This window comes from Lipotes vexillifer, unplaced genomic scaffold (genome assembly GCF_000442215.2).
Source record: "Lipotes vexillifer unplaced genomic scaffold, Lipotes_vexillifer_v1.1 scaffold259, whole genome shotgun sequence".
NCBI classification, from domain to species: domain Eukaryota; kingdom Metazoa; phylum Chordata; class Mammalia; order Artiodactyla; family Lipotidae; genus Lipotes; species Lipotes vexillifer.
In genome coordinates, this window is record NW_006797031.1 from 1245608 (window position 1) to 1266145 (window position 20538).

The following is a 20538-nucleotide window of genomic DNA, read 5'->3' on the forward strand; positions in this document are numbered from 1 at the left end:
AACACTGCTAGTTCAAATACATGGAAAACTTTGTTTTAATGATGGAATTCTGTGTGTGTGCATTACTGGAAAACGAAATTAAAACTGTCTGAATCTGATACATTACTGGAGAGATTGCAGAAATTCTTTTTTTTAATTTTAATTTATTTATTTTATTTATTTATTTTTGGCTGCGTTGGATCTTCGCTTCTGCACGCGGGCTTTCTCTAGTTGCCGTGAGAGGGGATTCCTCTTCATTGTGGTGCACAGGCTTCCCGTTACTGTGGCATCCCTTGTTGCGGAGCACAGGCTCTAGGCACATGAGCTTCAATAGTTGTGGCTCATGGGCTCTAGAGCACAGGCTCAGTAGTTGTGGGCTTAGTTGCTCTGTGGCATGTGGGATCTTCCGGGACCAGGGCTTGAACCCGTGTCCCCTGCATTGGCAGGCAGATTCTGAACCACTACGCCACCAGGGAAGCCCCAAGAAATTCTTGTTTACTTAATTGGTATTTAAGTGTTCATATGTCCCAGCAGCATTTAAAAAGTAGCCTTAATTTGTGTGTAATGAATACTTAACACATTGAGTTTTCAGATTGAACTTATTTATAATAAAAAACAAATGAAAAAAATCTGTTGCTTGACAAAGTATAGCTAGGTTGTGGGTAGTCTTTTCTCACTTTGACATTACATTTGACGATCAACAGGCATTTTTATAAGCTCAGTGGGCAGGCTCAGTCTAGAGATTCGACTTTGGCAGGCAGAATATGAAATAGTTTAAATAGTTTTGCTGTATATTTATTATTGCCCAGTGAATGTGCACTTGTTGGAGAGCTGCCTTTTTTCTTCTTTTTTTAAAATCTGACATAAAATAGCAAACTGCTCTTTCACTGTTCTTTGTGTTTACCTGTGTTTTGCCGTTTAGGGTTTTATATACCTTTTGCAAGGAGGGAATGATTTGGTGATGGAGTGCTCCCACTGACCCATGGACTCAAAGAAGAAAAGGTAAAACCATTTTTTCCTTTTCCCCTACCCTTCTAGGAAAACACAACAGACAGTTCCACTTATATGTAGCTTCTCTTCAGTTTAATTTTCTTGTTGATGGCTATTAATTAGGAATAGTGACATTTGTGTTGATTGGTAAAGAGAGAAAGATAATTACAATAAAGCTTGTTAGTGGTACACTTTGTTGCTAGCTCCTTTCTTATGCTTATAAGAGGCACAAAATGTCTTCACCATTTTAAAGCTTTGAGGCCATTTCTTTTGTCACACATAATTTCAAGTTTTCAAAAGTAGCCTTATTAATTGTAATTCTATCCTTAGAGAACTCGGCGCCATGAATGATATTTTGAAAGGAGGGTTAGGTTTGTGGCTTTCCTTTCATAAAAACATGGTTATGCCTAATTACAGTTCAGAGGAATATTATTTAACAAAAGTAGAGAAAATCCTAGGTATTATAAAATAAAGAAAACCAAAAAAAGTTTCTGTGCCTCATTAAAATATTGGCATCACTGTTCTAGAAAAAAAGAATATGAAAATAAATGCCCCATCAATGGCGACACAAAGGAAAATATTATATAAAGGGAAACCCAGAGTATGTTAATGTGTCCTTTTCTTGGAAAGGGAGGCAGTTGGGATACGGTCATTGTTATACAGCTGTGTGTTTTATGTTCTTTGAACTAGGGTTATCAGATGGATAGAGTTCTTTGGCTAGAACGTGAGTAAAGCATGAAGGATTTTACTGGTACCTGTTATAAATTTAGTTCTTAAAAATTTAAATAAGAATTATAGAGCTTAAACTTGGTATAAAGGGAAATATGGATCCCTATTCCTTCTGTCTTTCTCATCAAATACTTTTTTTTTAAATACCAAATTAAAAACTAAAAATTTAAAATAAGACTCCAACTTGGGACATGTTATAACTTTAACATCTAAACAAGGAGTTAATGTACTGAGAAGTAAGAATCTTGAAATTTTAAATCAGAAAACTTCAAAAAATAGCCCAGGTTTTGTTTGCTTCTTAGATAGAGATAAGTAATTTGTGGGTTTATCCTCAAATCATTTATATAAATAGTAATTTTACCTCTGCTCCTGTGTCATAACCATGCCATAAAATAGGTGCCGACCTATCTGACTCAGTCACCCATGTACTGGTAAAAGGTATAAATCTCATGACAGTATGAAGGACAAAAGATACAGTTCTGAACTGGAGGAACAAGCTATTTTAAGCTATTTTTCTTGATGTTTGTAGCTCAACAGAAGCTGAAGGATCCAAAGAAAGAGGCCTGGTCCATGTGTGGCAGGCAGGCTCCCGTTCTGTAACACCAGAGAGATTGCCAGGCTGGGGAGGAAAGACTGTTCTTCATGCGGCCCTTGGAGTGAAACATGGAGTTCTTCTGACTGAAGGTACTGAAAAGAACGGCTTAGCCAACACTAACTGAGACTCTGACCAGTGTCGGAGCGTATAGAAGCAGCTGAGAGTTACTGGGTACGAGGGATTCTGAGTGAACTTTGCTGGAACTTATGCTTTTTTTGTTTTCAAAATATGTTCTTACTCCCTTTATCAGAAATCAGATGAGTTCTTATATTTAAGATGTACCATAACTAGAATAAAAGGGAGAATTACAGTTTAAAAATTTTAGTAGTGATAAGTACATGAAAAATTAGATTTTTTAAAAGATTATGTATTCAGAGACCCTTTTGCTATACCTTTTTTCATTAAATGTATCAGAATAATAATGCTAATAATAGCTAATGTTTATTAAACAATTATATGTGCCAGGCACTGCACTAAGCACTTTATATGTATTATCTCATTGAGTCCTCACAACTACCTTATGAGGTAGCTGCTGTTATTATCCCCACTTCACAGGTGAGGAAGCTGAAGGTCAGGGAGGTTAAATTGTTTTCCCAAGCACACACGACTATTAAAAGGGTCAGAGTTAGGATGGGAACCCAGAGAGTCTAATTTCAAAATTTGCTTTTTAAATCTATTGGCTGTACTGTCTCAGTACCATTTTTCTCAGGCATAAATAGCAGCTCATAAGAACATATAATAAAATCTACAAATCTATGTCAGAAACATAGGCTATAATTTATATAGAGAGCTGCCTTTAATTTTGATGGCACTTTACCAACTAAGTCATGGCAAATTTGATTTGGGTCAGGACTGCCATCAGCTCTTACTAATTTATAAATTTCTACTCTGTAAGTATTAAGTATTTAACAATGCTTTGGTATTTTCCTTGTAGGAACTAAGGGAAGACAGATTCTAGGAAACAAAGCTTAAATCTGACCATGGTGGTTTTTTGGGGCAAACATGGATTTCTTTCTAATTTCTTTATTATTATGTCACCTTTATTATAATAATACATAATACTATTATTATTATTGTATTAGGCCAGAATTTAGAGAAAGTCTTATTTTTCAAATGTGAACTATATCCAGTACCTGTGGGCTTCAAAATCTATAGTTCTCAAACATATATAAATAGAATTCTGTTACTGTCGTTTTATTAGCCCCTCAGTAAGATATTTAGGAATCCTTCATGAGCATATCTTTAAACATATAGAATCAAACCTAAAAGCCTGGGAAAAATGAGGGAAAACTTTAAAAAAATGTAAACAACCTATGTTCATGTTTAAGCAGTGTTCTGGTTTAAGTGTCAAAGTAACAAAAAATCTCAGCTCACACAAATGTGTAGCTTGAAGTGGCACAAAGATCTCGGGTACTTTTCTAAGTGAGGAAATGGTACTGATTGAATACTAGAAATTTTCAAGCTTTGTCTCTATTCAATTTGACCATTAGCTCATAATTCAATGAGGACACCTCATTGACTCACTATTTTTGAGGTATTCCAGGTTAAAAAAATGATGTCTAAATATTCACTTCTCTGCAATTTGCTCTGGAGAGACTGTTATTCTAATGGAATATAATACCAATTGAAAGTGTTGGTGAACTGTTGCAAGTGTGTTATGTCACTTGGGAAGAAAAGTTTAAAAGATCTTAACCAGTGAGCTTATTTTCTCAGTACTCTATCCAAATTAGAAATTCCCTAATAAAAGCTGATCTTCCCTCTAGCCACTATTGTGTTTTTCCTTACATAGATGTTGTAGTGAGTTTGAGTATATAAATGTATCTGCCATGTGTAATAGGCCAAAGTTAAAGTATGCCTTTTTTTCATCAGCAACTCAGTTGCTGCTGGAGGAAAAATAGTACCTATTTTCATTAATTTTAAAAAAATGGGTGACCCTCTGGTCACACAGGAAAGAAAGGATGGTGGGCTTTGTTTAATATTTTTCAAAACCCATGGCCAAGTCTTTGTTCCATTTGAGTTTTTTAGCTAGCATAAATCATTTGCACATACCCGCAAATTTTCCCAATACCTGCAGTAAAACTATGACTTGGTAGCACACGTGAACACAAATAGGTTATCATCATTCATGTACCCAACTCACTGGTTCCTTCCCTTTTAATTCTAAAGCTAGCCAGTCATGGCTTCATTTGTTTTTTTCTTTGTTTTGTTGTGATTTGCTTTTTAAACAAATGACACCTCAGGAAGGCTATCTAGTACACAATATATATTATAAATAACATTTAAAAATTATACATAGTATGGTACACAACATCATGTTAACATTGGTGCCCTCAGTCCAATCTGGAGGTATAAAGCTAATTTCATAGTTTTGGCCAAAGTGAATCTCTAATATTTTTAAATCATTGCATAATTTTTTGCTGCTCTGACTTATTCAGTAGCAGTGAATGTTGTAGATATTAGCGAATGTGTCTGTTTTATCTTCTGCTTATTTTATCTGATCATGTCATGATCATTATTTTGTCTTTGAACTCTTGGAATCTTGCTTCTGTAATAGCCTGCAATGATAGCCATTAGTAACGGATCGATGCTAGGAGTTTGTAGGATAAGGCTGAAGGAGAGGAGCAGTACCCTTCATCTGAAGTAGTCTCCTTTAATTTGTAGAAATTGTCACTATATTTCAGAATGTTTGTTAAAAGATTCATAAGTGTGGAATGCTATCTGCTTCAACCAGATTTCTACAACTGTGCTTTTGAAAATTAAAAAAAGGAAAAAAAATTCTATTTTGTTACACCTAGAGGGGACTAAAAGTTAGCTGATAAAATTTCTAGTTAATTCACTAACTCCCTCCCTTTTTTTTTTCCAAACCTTCAGATGGTGAGGTCTACAGCTTTGGGACTCTCCCCTGGAGAAGTGAACCAGCAGAGATTTGTCCGAGTAGCCCCATTCTAGAAGAGGTGCTGGTTGGGCAGTATGTCGTTACTGTGGCAACAGGGAGTTTCCACAACGGAGCAGTGACAGAAAGTGGCGTAGTGTACATGTGGGGGGAGAACTCTGCTGGTCAGTGTGCGGTAGCTAACCAGCAGTATGTTCCGGAACCAAATCCTGTCAGCATTTCTGATTCCGAGACCAGTCCTTTGTTAGCGGTCAGGGTCTTGCAGCTGGCATGTGGCGAGGAGCACACTCTGGCATTGTCCCTAAGCAGAGAGATTTGGGCATGGGGTACCGGTTGTCAGTTGGGTCTCATTACCACTACCTTCCCAGTGACAAAGCCACAAAAGGTGGAACATCTTGCTGGGCGAGTAGTGCTACAAGTTGCCTGTGGTGCGTTCCACAGCTTAGCCCTGGTGCAGTGCCTCCCTTCCCAGGATCTGAAGCCAGTGCCAGAAAGATGTAACCAGTGCAGCCAGCTGTTAATCACAATGACTGACAAAGAAGACCATGTGATTATATCAGACAGCCATTGCTGTCCATTAGGCGTGACACTATCAGAATCCCAGTCAGAAAACCAGGCCAGCACTGCCATCAGCCCCTCCACTGAAACCCTTGATGGCAAGGGAGAAGTGTTTGAGAACACCTTCGTACAAAATGAGCTGCCTGCTGCTACCGAACTGAATGTTGGAAATGTTCAGACCACAAGTGTTGAGACCATTTCCTTCCCACAAGATGTCATGGGAACACCTGAAATTTCTTCTGCAAGAAGTATACCATCGTACCCTGACACTCAGGCAGTAAATGAATATGTGCAGAAACTGTCAGATCATTCAGTAAGAGAGAACTCAGAGAATGGTGAAAAGCCAGTGCCATCTCAGGTACCTGCTAAATTTTGTAATATAAAGTTGAACCATATGAGTTTTCTTGAGAAACTTTAAAATACCTAAGGGTTGGTACCATTTTTTATTTTTTGAGTTTGACTATTAATCTGTCTTATCATGCAAGCCTAGATAAGGAAAACCCTGGATTAATTCAAAATTACTCTTCATGTTCAAATTCTGGCCCTTTATTTATGATATTGAAAGATGTTATTCTGGGATTCTTTTGTAAGTAGAAAAATGCCATTTTTTTTCCCAAGTACTTTTTACCCCATGGTTAAGGTGGGCCCCTGAAGAGTTTAATCTAACATGACTATATATTCACAAAGAATTCTCTTATCTGTATTTGTAGCACTCTTCAGATACTATTGAGAAAAATCCTTTACTTCTTTATCAGAGAAGGTTGCTGTGTGGCGGATCCCTTGCTTATAGGCAGACTTGAAACTGACTGGCATTACATACTGTTCGAATTCTTTTCAGTTATACCAGTGGTCCTCACTGGGCGTCACTGGGCGGAGGGTTTTATATTCTCTTCATCTCGTTTAAACTACTTTCACTTTGAAAACTTGTAGTAAGTGGAGAAAAGCTATTTACCAGGGGCATGTAGTAAGCTGTCACCCTACTTAAAACAAATTGTTCTAAAGGATACTTGTTTTTTTACTCTTAGTGGAAGCCTTTTGCTTTTGCTTTTCCAAAACTCTAAGAAAACAAATCTAAACAGAAACTTATAATCCTAGGGACTTCCTTGGTGGTCTAGTGGTTAAGACTCAAAAAAAAAACCAAAAAAACTAATCATAAAAGAGCTGCCTTGTGGCGTTGCTTTCAGGTTTTTGAAACCACATAGCCTCTGGATTCTTCATCACTGTTGTTTACTGGTTCAGAATGGGAACGTGGCTTAGAGGTGTTTTTAGAAACAGTTTTTATTTCACAGTCTACTCACCGAACCTTATATGTTTGATTTTTTAAAAAAATTTTTTATTAAGAAGCTGTTTGGAGAAAGAAAAATCTAAACAAAGCAAAAGTAATAATTGAACAGGACTTGTACATGCTTATAAAAAAGTTAGATTTTGACTTTCCAAAAGTCATTTCTCTGATTTATTAAAGTTGTAGTTAAAAGTTTATTGTATACTGTTTATTTGAATAATAGATTATCATTATTGAAATTGCACTTTCCTTTGGACCTGTTTGGTTAAACATTTAAAGTTTTTGTTACCTATGCTAGTTTTGGCAGTGTGTGTTTAAGTGTAATTCCATCTTTGTAAATAGTGTCTCAATAATACAGCTAACTATTAGGAATTTATGTGGCTTAGGACAAGTATTTTTCTTCTGGCCAGATGTAATTGAAAGAATATCTCACGTTTGTGAAATAAACCAAAGTATTTGGCAATGAAGCATATATTTCATTATTGCATTTTGCTGTTGGTTGATTGGAACCCCTGAAATTATGTCTTCCATCAAAATTGCTGGGCATGTGTTTTTGTTTTATTTATTTACTTATTTTATGAATTGTTAAATTTAATTAAGTAGAGGAGCCAGTTAGAACAATATATATATAAGGTAGAGTTCTTTTGACTTTCCTCCACCTAATGGTAAGAACTCTCTAAATTAGTCACCCCTAAATACCATCACTGCTTCTGTTATGAGCTTTTGTAAATAGATGGTGGAAATAGTGACACCAGTTTTTCTGAACAAGTTATCATGAGAACTGTGTCATCAAGGAAGTAATAGGCTTTGTATTTATCTTTTTTAATATGGTATATTTGTTTATTTTGTTGGATATTTTAATTAAAGACTCACATTTTGTTGAATTTAGTATTTAATTGAACAGAATGTATTGAGTGCCTACTACATGTCAGGCACTGTGCAGGGAACAGGAATTATTTCCTTTAAGAGAAATCAGAAACCAGTGTTAAAAAATATTTTTGGTTTGGTTTGCAATTCAGGACAAATTAAGATACACACACACACCCTCCCACCCCTTGGGATCTTTGGGTAGCACAGGAAACAAAATTTTCATTGTGACCTATGCTCATGAGCCAAAAGCTTTTTCGTGTGTTAGTAGGTATATCTAGTGACTTTCTTTTTTAGTAAACAGTGGTGCTTGACAGCTCAGAGTAAGTTTTAACTGATTTTTCACTAAGATATCAGAAAACCTTAGTTGGTTTTCTAATACAGCTGTGAATTACACTAAGAACCTTGGATCCAAATGTTTAATGATTAACCTACCACATTGCTCGATGGTAGTGAGAGCAAAGGTAATCTTTCAGTTTACCTTGCCCCTGGGTCATGGAAAATAACTCTTGATGAGACAGTAGAAGGACAGAAATTTCAAAACATAGTTTGGGGGCGGATGGTTTAGAGGTGTAACTTATTTTTCTGCCTGTGTATGCCATATATAAATTTGTGTTCATAAAACATTTTAGGAAAAGCCTTTTCTTCTTAAAATGTAATTTTTCTCATGATTTCTTAGTAAAAATCTGTGTAATTTTTCCTAGTAGTGATCAATAATAAAACTTGCATTTTTTCAACCTTCTATCCAGGGCTATTACCTCATATTGAAGGCGATGTTTTCCATACCTCCCCACCCCTTTTATTTTATAAAAGCAGCTGGGACCTATTTTTAAATACCATGATAAAACACCACTCAAACAAAAGGAAGTACTTTTGATAAGGAACTGTATTTTAAGTACTCATTTCCATCTAATGTGTTAAATCTGTGATCAAGAAGGGATACCTTTAGGTTGGAGATGAAGAGACCTCTTGTTTTAGATTCTTGTATTTGCAAATAGTGATAGATGTTACACTTTCTTTTTATTGATTGCTTGTTGTATATGGGATTGTATTTTTATATACTTTTTTACGTGTGTATATTTTAGCCTCTTGTAGCAGAAGCGATTCCTAATCTTCACAGCCCAGCAACCACAAGCACTTCAGCCCTGAACAGCCTAGTGGTCTCTTGTGCATCTGCTGTTGGTGTGAGAGTGGCTGCTACATATGAAGCTGGGACCTTGTCTCTTAAGAAAGTTATGAACTTCTATAGTACAGCCCCTTGTGAACCTGGAGCTCAGGCAGGCAGTAGTCCCATAGGCCCAGAAGGTCTGAAAGATAGCAGAGAAGAACAGGTTAAACAGGAGTCAATGCAAGGAAAAAAGAGTTCAAGTCTTGTGGATATCAGAGAAGAAGAATCAGAGGGAGGCAGCCGAAGACTCTCTCTCCCTGGATTGTTGTCACAAGGTAAGGAAACAACCAGCTTTTGTGAGTTGACTTTTGGTGAATCCAAGATGCTCCTGACATCACATGCTATGTTATAATAAATTCGCTTTCCTAACATATTCAGATGTCAAAATTTATTTAATTAAGTAGCTTTTTAAAAGCTACATGTTTCTCTGCTTTAGAAATAACTTTAGACCCTCACTTTTTCATAATACCTGCTTCTGCTTATGAACCTTGTTTTGAGTCTTATTTGATTGTTCTGGAATGTAGCAGTAGCTTCCTTATTTCCTGGGTGGGCCTGGACTCCAGATCGATGAAGTTGCAGATGTGATCATTGGGTAAATGAGGAGTTAATGTACTTACGCCCTGAAAGTGAGGATGATTTTAAGCTTCAATAAGAGAAAGCTTCATTTTCTGAAGCCATTAGCGATTAACTTCTTAGAATATTGAGAATATTGCACAGTTGTTTCTTCTGCATTTCTCACTCAGTTCAGGAGTCTCAGTCATCTAGACTTTTGCTTCTCAAGGTGGCCTGCAGACCAGCAACATCAGCAGCATCTGGGAGTTTGTTAGAAATGCAGGATTTCAGGCTGCATATACCAAACTTAGTGAGTCAATATACATTCTAACAAGATCCCAAGGTGATTAACATGCACATCAAAGTTCAAGAAGTATTGGATTAGATCAACCAGGGGTTGGCAAAGTTGTTTTTTTTTTTTTTGGCCCTGACCAGCGATTGAACCTGTGCCCTTGGCAGTGAAAGCACGGAGTCCTAACTACTGAACCGCCAGGGAGTTCCTGGCAAACTTTCTCTATAAAGAGCTAAAGAGAAATATTTTGTGATTTGTAGGCCATACAGTCTCTGTTACAACTACTTGACTTTGCTTAAAAGCAGTCATAGACAATACATAAATAAATGAGCTATATTCCAATAAATCTTTATTTACAAAAACAGGCAGTGGACTATATTTGACCCATGGGCTATAGTTTAGAGCTTTGCACAAAATGGTATAAACCAGTGGTTAGGAAGTTAGGAATACTAGACTAGACTAAAACTTACCTTTTCTGCTATGTCCCTATTCCCTACCCTTGTTCTACTTAATTGCTCTCTTTGGTGCCACTGAGCACTTTTGCTATCCTGCCTCCTGATTCTCATTGCCCCTAGATTCATCTGTGCAAATAAAACCCTAGTCCTGATTTGTGTGTGTGTGTGTGTGTGTGTGTGTGTGTGTGTATCCCATGAATTCTGCTAAGTCTGAAGGATAATCTTGGGCCAAAATGTTCTTATTCTGAAATGTCCTTTAGCATTTTCAGTATAAATATAATATTTGAGATCTCCTTGAACCACAGATGTGGGATATTGATTTTTCTCATGCCATTAGACCATGTGAAATATGCAATTCTACTAACAGACTTATTTCCTTAGGTTAAATTTTACTTAGTGAACTTAAAGTATCTTTAGAAAAAATTTTCCATGTACTCTTTTTCTCTATTTTAAAATGATCTAGAATACATCTTTGAGGAAACCTCAAGTAGGTGTATTTGAGTCTTTGCATGTACAAGTGGATGATATACTCACCAGAAAAGATTGTGATCTTAGCCAGGGATGATCACTTTCTTTGTGGCCCACAACTTAATGACCAAGTGACTTAAGTCTATACCTAGTGACATTTGATGATTTTCTTCAAAACATATCCTGTCACCAGATTGGTGTACAAGACTTAAATAGTGTTGTACGCCTTTGTTATAATTCTGAACACTCTAAAAGATGTCAGCATTCTTTTTTTTAAATATTAAGTTCTCTATAAAATAATTTAAAGTAGGCAGCAAAATACAAAATCTTTTTAGTACTTCCCATTCATAACCATTTCCTCACTGTAGAAACTTTTAAGTTTTGTGTCTAAAATAAATCTTTTGTTACAATATTTATAGTATGCTTGACCTTAGACCTTAATTTGGAAAGGCTTAACTTTTAACTCTGCTTTGAAATGGGAAAAATATTTGTTAGCCTTAGTGTAGTATTTTGTTAAGCTTATTCTTTAGAATACCAGTTCCGTGGGATGTCACGTAGACATTCTGTATAACAAATGTTATACAGAAAAGGATTTTGTGGCTAAATGTTTGGAAGTGGGGCAGGGTTAAACAGATTTAAACAGGGCTTTCAATTGCAGGACTTTTCAGCACCTTTAGCATGCTAATGCGTGTGTGTGAATCTCTACGGGGCAGGTAGGGGGGAGGAAAGAATGCAGTAGGCAGTGTTTACCAAACTCATTTGACTACTTAATCCCCAGTTTTGCAGAGGACCTGTAGAATATGCTTCACAAATACCATGTTAGTATATTTCTTTGAAAATCAACAGTTCATTAAAGTGGTACATTTTATCTCACCCATCTACTCCCTCATGATATCTCTGGTTTGTTTTCAGTCTCCCCCAGGCTCTTGAGAAAAGCTGCAAGGGTGAAAACGCGGACAGTGGTTCTGACCCCTACATACAGTGGAGAAGCGGATGCGCTCCTGCCTTCTCTGAGAACAGAGGTGTGGACCTGGGGTAAAGGGAAGGAAGGACAGCTGGGTCATGGTGATGTTCTGCCTAGGTGAGTGCTGCCAGTGTTTACTGTCAGAAATTAGCTTAAACAAATAACCTCTCTCCTGTGAAGGTCTCCAGATCTCCGTTTCCTCATAGAGGAAATCTGGTTTCTTCTAGCTCTAGATTATTATACACCATTAACTCTGATAAAAAACAAAACAAATACCTCCCACCCCCAATCAGTCTTAGTCTTGAATTTGTTTCCAGCAATAAAGGACTTAAGTATCTATGGTATATCTTTCCATCTCTTCTTTGATGTATATTCATCTTAGAATACAGAAAGGGGCGTTTGGGATAAGATTGTATTTCTTTGGAACACGTGAATGGTTCAAATTCTTAACTTATAAAAAACAACCAACAATTTTTTTTTTTTACCTGAAAGAGATCTATCTGCTGCTGCCAGAATAACTATAACCACAGTAATAAACCATGTCTATTCATGTACATCACGGAAAAACTGTTTTGTTTAAGAGAAACTAGTACGATATTAACAATAGATATTTGTGAAAGTGTGTGAATAGAATGATTATCTAAAACAGCCAGTTAATATAAATGTCTCTTTTATTCCTAGCAGAGTGAAAGCAACTAATGTGTTAAAAAAATGACAACTCCCCTCTTTGGTTATATTTCATTGTCCTAAGTATATTCTCTGCCATATGAATCATTCAGTTGTTTTATGATTCTTAACAGATTCTGAACTATGGTGGTTAATTAGTGATTAATAGACAAAGATTAGGTTGAAACCATTCAAAATTATTTATATTTAGGAGTAGATTGAACATACATCCTGTATTTTTATTTTAATGTTTTCTTTTGAAATATTTACTTTTACTTGAAAGCACTTACTCTGTAATTTGAGAAAGGCCATGATTCTTGCTGAGAATATTTCTTACTTTGAATTTGTATATGTCTGTGTATGTTTTTCTTTAAGGCTTCAACCACTGTGTGTAAAATGTCTGGATGGTAAAGAAGTAATCCATCTGGAGGCAGGTGGTTACCATTCTCTTGCACTTACTGCGAAATCCCAGGTAGGAGGCAAACTATTAAAAGCTGATGTTAATTTCATGGAAGGCCAACCTGATGAGATTGGACCATCATTTATTGAGTATATGCTGTGTGTCAGGCAACAATCCTGTATCTCATTTGATCTTTTCAGTGGTTTACATTGCACTGTATTATTTCCATTTTACAGGTGAGGAAAGGGAGGTTTAGAGAAATTATGTAACTTGGCTAAAGTCACACACGTGACTGTAGACTTTGGATTCAACATTGGCCTACTTGACAAAGAAGCTTTCTATAATGTGCTCTTATGGAAAAATAAAACTGAGTTTTCTAGGGTATTGGTGAACTTCTGTTTTCTGATGAAGAAAATCCATAAGTAAGACACTAAGAAACCAAAACACATTTCTCTCTTAAAATTGAAGGACCTGAAAGTGACCTCCAGAATCATTTAAAACCATGCCCATATGCATAAACCCTCCTAAGGAAAGTAGTTTTTCAGACTTATTCTTAAATATATTCATATAATGACTCTTCATCAGTCCCTTTATCTTTTTAAGAGAAGTCAATAAAAGATTCTAAAACCTTTAAGTGCTTTATTTTAACTATCACATAGTAGGATAGCCAAAAAGCTATTATAGCTCATATAAATACATATAAATATTAGGAAAGAAAAGGATAATTTTATTATTATTAACATATGAATCATCAAAAGGGCTTAAAAATAAGAAATTAGGAAGGTGGCAAGTTACAAAATAAGCATAAAAATTGCTAACTTTCTTTTATACATAAGGTAAAGCAGAAAGCATACTTGGGGAAAAAGAAGCTGTTCACAATTACAACAAAAGTATTAAGGAAATAGGAACATCGTTAACGGGAAAAGTGTAGAGCCCACATGACACAAATTCCAGAACTCTTCTAAGTTATAAAAGAAAATAGGAGTAAAGAGAGAAATTTTATTTTTATTATTATTATTTTCTGAATTTTATTTAATTTATTTTTTTATACAGCAGGTTCTTAGTAGTCATCCATTTTATACATATCAGTGTATACATGTCAATCCCAATCGCCCAATTCAGCACACCACCATCCCCACCCCACCGCGGTTTTCCCCCGCTTGGTGTCCATATGTTTGTTCTCTACATCTGAGTCTCAACTTCTGCCCTGCAAACCAGTTCATCTGTACCATTTTTCTAGGTTCCACATACATGTGTTAATATACGATATTTGTTTTTCTCTTTCTGACTTACTTCACTCTGTATGACAGTCTCTAGATCCATCCACGTTCTCAACAAATGACTCAGTTTCGTTCCTTTTTATGGCTAATATTCCATTGTATATATGTACCACAACTTCTTTATCCATTCATCTGTCAATGGGCATTTAGGCTTCCATTTAGGTCAGTGGGCTTCCATGACCTGGCTATTGTAAACAGTGTTGCAATGAACATTGGGTTGCATGTGTCTTTTTGAATTATGGTTTTATCTGGGTATATGCCCAGTAGTGAGATTGCTGGGTTGTATGGTAATTCTATTTTTAGTTTTGTAAGGAACCTCCATACTGTTCTCCCTAGTGGCTGTATCAATTTCCATTCCCATCCACAGTGCAAGAGGGTTCCTGTTTCTCCACACTCCCTCCAGCATTTGTTGTTTGTAGATTTTCTGATGATGCCTATTCTAACTGGTGTGAGGTGATACCTCGTAGTTTTGATTTGCATTTCTCTAATAATTAGTGATGTTGAGCAGTTTTTCATGTGCTTCTTGGCCACCTGTATGTCTTCTTTGGAGAAATATCTATTTAGGTCTTCTGCCATTTTTGGCTTGGCTTGTTTCTTTAGTATTGAGCTGCATGAGCTGTTTATATATTTTGGAGATGAATCCTTCGTCCGTTGATTCGTTTGCGAATATTTTCTCCCATTCTGAGGGTTGTCTTTTCGTCTTGTTTATGGTTTCTTTTGCTGTACAAAAGCTTTGAAGTTTCATTAGGTCCCATTTGTCTATTTTTCTTTTTATTTCCATTACTCTAGGAGGTGGATCAAAAAAGATTGTGCTGTGATTTATGTCAGAGAGTGTTCTTTGGGGCTTCCCTGGTGACGCAGTGGTTGAGAGTCCGCCTGCCGTTGCAGGGGACACGGGTTCATGCCCTGGTCCGGGAAGATCCCACGTGTCGCCATGGCACGGAGCAGCTAGGCCCATGAGCCATGGCTGCTGAGCCTGTGTGTCCGGAGCCTGTGCTCCACAATGGGAGAGGCCACAACAGTGAGAGGCCCGCGTACTGCAAAAAAAAAAAAAAGGGTTTTTCCTTTGTTTTCCTCTAAAAGTTTTATAGTGTCCAGTCTTACATTTAGGTCTCTAAGCCATTTTGAGTTTATTTTTGTGTATGGTGTTAGGGAGTGTTCTAATTTCATTATTTTACATGTAGCTGTCCAGTTTTCCCAGCACCACTTACTGAAGAGACTATCTTTCCTCCATTGTATATCTTTGCCTCCGTCGTCAAAGATTAGTTGACCATAGGTGCGTGGGTTTATCTCTGGGTTTTCTATCTTGTTCCATTGATCTATGTTTCTGTTTTTGTGCTAGTACCTTATTGTCTTGATTACTGTAGCTTTGTATAGTATAGTCTGAAGTCAGGGAGTCTGATTCCTCCAGCTCCGTTTTTTCCCCTCAAGACTGCTTTGGCTATTCGGGGTCTTTTGTGTCTCCATACAAATTTTGAGATGATTTGTTCTAGTTCCGTAAAAAATGCCATTGGTAATTTGATAGCGATTGCATTGAACCTGTAGATTGCTTTGGGTAGTATAGTCATTTTCACAGTATTGATTCATCCAATCCAAGAACATGGTATATCTCTCCATCTATTGGTATCATCTTTAATTTCTTTCATCAGTGTCATAGTTTTCTGCATACAGGTCTTTTGTCTCCCTAGGTAGGTTTATTCCCAGGTATTTTATTCTTTTTGTTGCAATGGTAAATGGGAATGTTTCCTAAATTTCTCTTTCAGATTTTTCATCATTAGTGTATAGGAATGCCAGAGATTTCTGTGCATTAATTTTGTATCCTGCAACTTTACCGAATTCATTGATAGGCTCTAGTAGTTTTCTGGTGGCATCTTTGGGATTCTCTATGTATAGCATCGTGTCATCTGCAAACAGTGACAGTTTTACTTCTTCTTTTCCAATTTGTATCCTTTTATTTCTTTTTCTTCTCTGATTGCCATGGCTAGGACTTCCAAAACTATGTTGAATAATAATGGTGAGAGTGGACATCCTTTTCTTGTTCTTGATCTTAGGGGAAATGCTTTCAGTTTTTCACCATTGAGAATAATGTTTCCTGTGGGTTTGTCATACATGGCCTTTATTATGTTGAGGTAGGTTCCTTCTATGCCCACTTTCTGGAGAGTTTTTATCATAAATGGGTGTTGAATTTTGTCAAAGGCTTTTTCTGAATCTATTGAGATGATCATATGGTTTTTATTCTTCAACTTGTTAATATGCTGTATCACATTGATGGATTTGCATATATTGAAGAATCCTTGCATCCCTGGGATAAATCCCACTTGATCATGGTGTATGATCCTTTTAACATGTTGTTGGATTCTGTTTGCTAGTATTTTGTTGAGGATTTTTGCATCTATATTCATCAGTGATATTGCTCTATAATTTTCTTTTTTGTAGTGTCTTTGTCTGGTTTTGGTATCAGGGTGATGGTGGCCTCATAGATTGAGTTTGGAAGTGTTCCCTCCTCTGCAATTTTTTGGAAGTGTTTATGAAGGATGGGTGTTAGCTCTTCTCTAAATGTTTGATAGAATTCACCTGTGAAGCCATCTGGTCCTGGGCTTTTGTTTGTTGGAAGATTTTTAATCACAGTTTCAATTTCATTACTTGTGATTGGTCTGTTCATATTTTCTATTTCTTCCTGGTTCAGCCTTGGAAGGTTATACATTTCTAAGAATTTGTCCATTTCTTCCAGGTTGTCCATTTTATTGGCATAGAGTTGTTTGCAGTAGTCTCTTAGGATGCTTTGTATTTCTGCAGTGTCTGTTGTAACTTCTCCTTTTTCATTTCGAATTTTATTGATTTGAGTCCTCTCCCTCTTTTTCTTGATGAGTCTGGCTAATGGGTTATCAATTTTGTTTATCTTCTCAAAGAACCAGCTTTTAGTTTTATTGATCTTTGCTATTGTTTTCTTTGTTTCTATTTCATTTATTTCTGCTCTGATCTTTATGATTTCTTTCCTTCTACTAACTTTGGGTTTTGTTTGTTCTTGTTTCTCTAGTTCCTTTAGGTGTAAGTTTAGATTGTTTATTTGAGATTTTTCTTTTTACTTAACGTAGGCTTGTATAGCTATAAACCTCCCTCTTAGAACTGCTTTTACTGCATCCCATAGGTTTTGGATCGTCGTGTTTTCATTGTCATGTGTCTCTAGGTATGTTCTGATTTCCTCTTTGATATCTTCAGTGATCTCTTGGTTATTTAGTAATGTATTGTTTAGCCTCCATGTGTTTGTGTTTTTTACGTTTTTTTCCCCTGTAATTCATTTCTAATCTCATAGCGTTGTGGTCAGAAAAGATGCTTGCTATGATTTCAATTTTCTTAAATTTACTGAGGCTTGATTTGTGACCCAAGATGTGATCTATCCTGGAGAATGTTCTGTGTGCACTTGAGAAGAAAGTGTAATCTGCTGTTTTTGGATGGAATGTCCTATAAATAACAATTAAATCTATCTGGCTCATTGTGTTATTTAAAGCTTCTGTTTCCTTATTAATTTTCTGTCTGGATGATCTGTGCATTAGGTTAAGTGAGGTGTTAAAGTCCCCCACTATTATTGTGTTACTGTTGATTTTCTCTTTTATAGCTGTTAGCAGTTGCCTTATGTATTGAGGTGCTCCTATGTTGGGTGCATATATATTTATAATTGTTATATCTTCTTCTTGGATTGATCCCCTGTTCATTATGTAGTGTCCTTCCTTGTCTCTTGTAATAGTCTTTGTTTTAAAGTCTATTTTATCTGATATGAGTATTGCTACTCCAGCTTTCTTTTGATTTCCATTTGTATGGAATATCTTTTTCCATCCCCTCACTTTCAGTCTGAATGTTTCCCTAGGTCTGAAGTGGGTCTCTTGTAGACAGCATGTATATGGGTCTCGTGTTTGTATCCATTCAGCAAGCCTGTGTCTTTTTGTTGGAGCATTTAATCCATTCACTTTTAGGGTAATTATCGATATGTATGTTCCTATGACCATTTTCTTAATTGCTTTGGGTTTGTTTTTGTAGGTCCTTTTCTTTTCTTGTGTTTCCCACTTAGAGAAGTTCCTTTAGCATTTGTTGTAGAGCTAGTTTGGTGGTGTTGAATTCTCTTAGCTTTTGCTGTCTATAACCTTTTTGATTTCTCCATCGAATCTGAATGAGATCATTGCCAGGTAGAGTTATCTTGGTTGTAGCTTCTTCCCCTTCATCACTTTCAGTATATCATGCCACTCCCTTCTGGCTTGTAGAGTTTCTGCTGAGAAATCAGCTGTTAATCTTATTGGAGTTCCCTTGTATGTTATTTGTCGTTTTTCTCTTGCTGCTTTTAATAATTTTTCTTTGTCTTTATTTTTTGCCAATTTGATTACTATGTGTCTTGGCATGTTTCTCCTTGGGTTTATCCTGTATGGTACTCTCTGCACTTCCTGGACTTGGGTGGCTATTTCCTTTCCCTTGATAGGGAAGTTTTCAGCTATAATCTCTTCAAATATTTTCTCTGGTCCTTTCTCTCTCTCTTCTCCTTCTAGGACCCCTATAATGCGAATGTTGTTGCGTTTAATGTTGTCCCAGAGGTCTCTTAGGCTGTCTTCATTTCTTTTCATTCTTTTTTCTTTATTCTGCTTGCAGCAGTGAATTCCACCATTCTGTCTTCCAGGTCACTTATCTGTTCTGCGTCAGTTATGCTGCTATTGATTCCTTCTAGTGTAGTTTTCATTTCAGTTATTGTATTGTTCATCTCTGTTTGTTTGTTGTTGAATCTTCTAGGTCTTTGTTAAATATTTCTTGCATCTTCTCGACCTTTGCCTCCGTTCTTTTTCCGAGGTCCTGAATCATCTTCACTATCATTATTCTGAATTCTTTTTCTGGAAGGTTGCCTATCTCCACTTCATTTAGTTGTCTTTCTGGGCGTTTATCTTGTTCCTTCATCTGGTACATAGCTCTCTGCCTTTTCAACTTGTCTATCTTTCTGTGAATGTGGTTTTTGTTCCACAGGCTGCACGATTGTAGTCAAGAAATTTTATTTTTAGATGAGAAGAATCAACATTGCAAAAATGCCATTTCTCCTAGATTATTAAATCAGTAGAGTGTAAATTCAGTACAATCCCCAAATATTCCAATAGAATATTTACAACTTAATAAAATGATTCCCAAAATTATTCTAGGAGAGTAAACATAGGAGTTGCCACATAAATTCTGAAAAAGAACAGAAAGGAAGAGTAAGAATTAGCCTTATAAAATATATTATAAAACTACAAACAGATTATTATAACAGAAATATACCTGTAGAATTGAAATAGACCCAAGTGTATATGAGAATTTAGTCTATGATAAAAAGTGGGCATTTCAAATCAGGTGGAAAAACAAGACTGAGTGTTCAGTAAGTACTGTTAGAACCACTGGCTTCTTTTTTGCAGAAGAAAATTAAGATAACTTTACATATTCTAATTCCAGATGGAGTAAAGATGTAGATTTTAAGAAATAAAACCTTACAGGTATAAGAACACAGTTAGGTGATTTTTTTTCCAGTAATCTTAGGAGTAGAAAAAGACATGACATCAAAACCAGAAATTAGAAAGTGAAGGTGATATGTTTGTCTCTGTAATAATTCAGGAGTCCCACACAGCATTAACCAAAACACAAACCAGAAAAACCCCATAAACTAAATTAAGATACATAACATATGGGAAAAAAAATTTGTAACATATATGACTGTGTTATTACCTGATCCATAAAGAAAAATTGTGAAAGGACATTTGTATTTCATTCATAGAAGAAAAAATAGAAATGGCCAGCAACAAATGAAAAGATGGTCAACTACTCAGTAAGCAGATTTAAATTAAAACAAAATTTTCTCACCTATCATGTTAGCAAGGATTGCATTTAGTACTAAGTGTTGGTGAGAGTGTGGGGAAAAGGTACACACAGTGCTGGTGGGAATGGAATGTACACTGGACTTTGCTGGAAGACAGTTTATCAGTATGTATCAAAATTCAGAATGTGTGTGTTCATTGACCCAGAGTACTTTGCCTAGGAACTTATCCTAAGGAAATATATACACTAATATATATATCCAAGGATTTTAAATGTAATTTTTATATTAAATAATCGGAAAGAAATTATTAATAAATGTACTTACGTCATTAGATAATTGATTAAACTACATCCACAGTGGAGTTTTATGTAGTTATTATAAATGATATTGTAGCGCTAAGCTATACTTGTTGACCTAGAAAAATGTCAATGCAGAACATTACATAAAAAACATCAGGTCACAAAACAGTATTGATAGTAGAGTCCCATTTTGTATATTCATTATCTCTAGTAGATATTAAAATTTCTGGAATTATACTGATATATGTGTATGTTCCTAAAACAAGGTAGTATCAGTAGT

At 36.0% G+C, this 20538-nt stretch overlaps 1 protein-coding gene across 1 annotated transcript in view; it reads left to right on the plus strand.

Annotated features, from left to right (window-relative positions):
• Positions 1 to 961: 961 nt before the first annotated feature.
• The window catches only part of LOC103069433 (alsin), a gene marked incomplete at its 3' end in the record, with an annotated part of 51433 nt that continues 31856 nt past the window's right edge, over positions 962 to 20538 (plus strand). Inside the window, exons 1-6 of the mRNA XM_007469189.1 lie at positions 962 to 981; positions 2228 to 2382; positions 5165 to 6102; positions 8979 to 9336; positions 11741 to 11909; positions 12834 to 12930. Coding sequence (XP_007469251.1) covers positions 962 to 981; positions 2228 to 2382; positions 5165 to 6102; positions 8979 to 9336; positions 11741 to 11909; positions 12834 to 12930 — 1737 coding nt within the window. The remainder of the gene's footprint in view (positions 982 to 2227; positions 2383 to 5164; positions 6103 to 8978; positions 9337 to 11740; positions 11910 to 12833; positions 12931 to 20538) is intronic.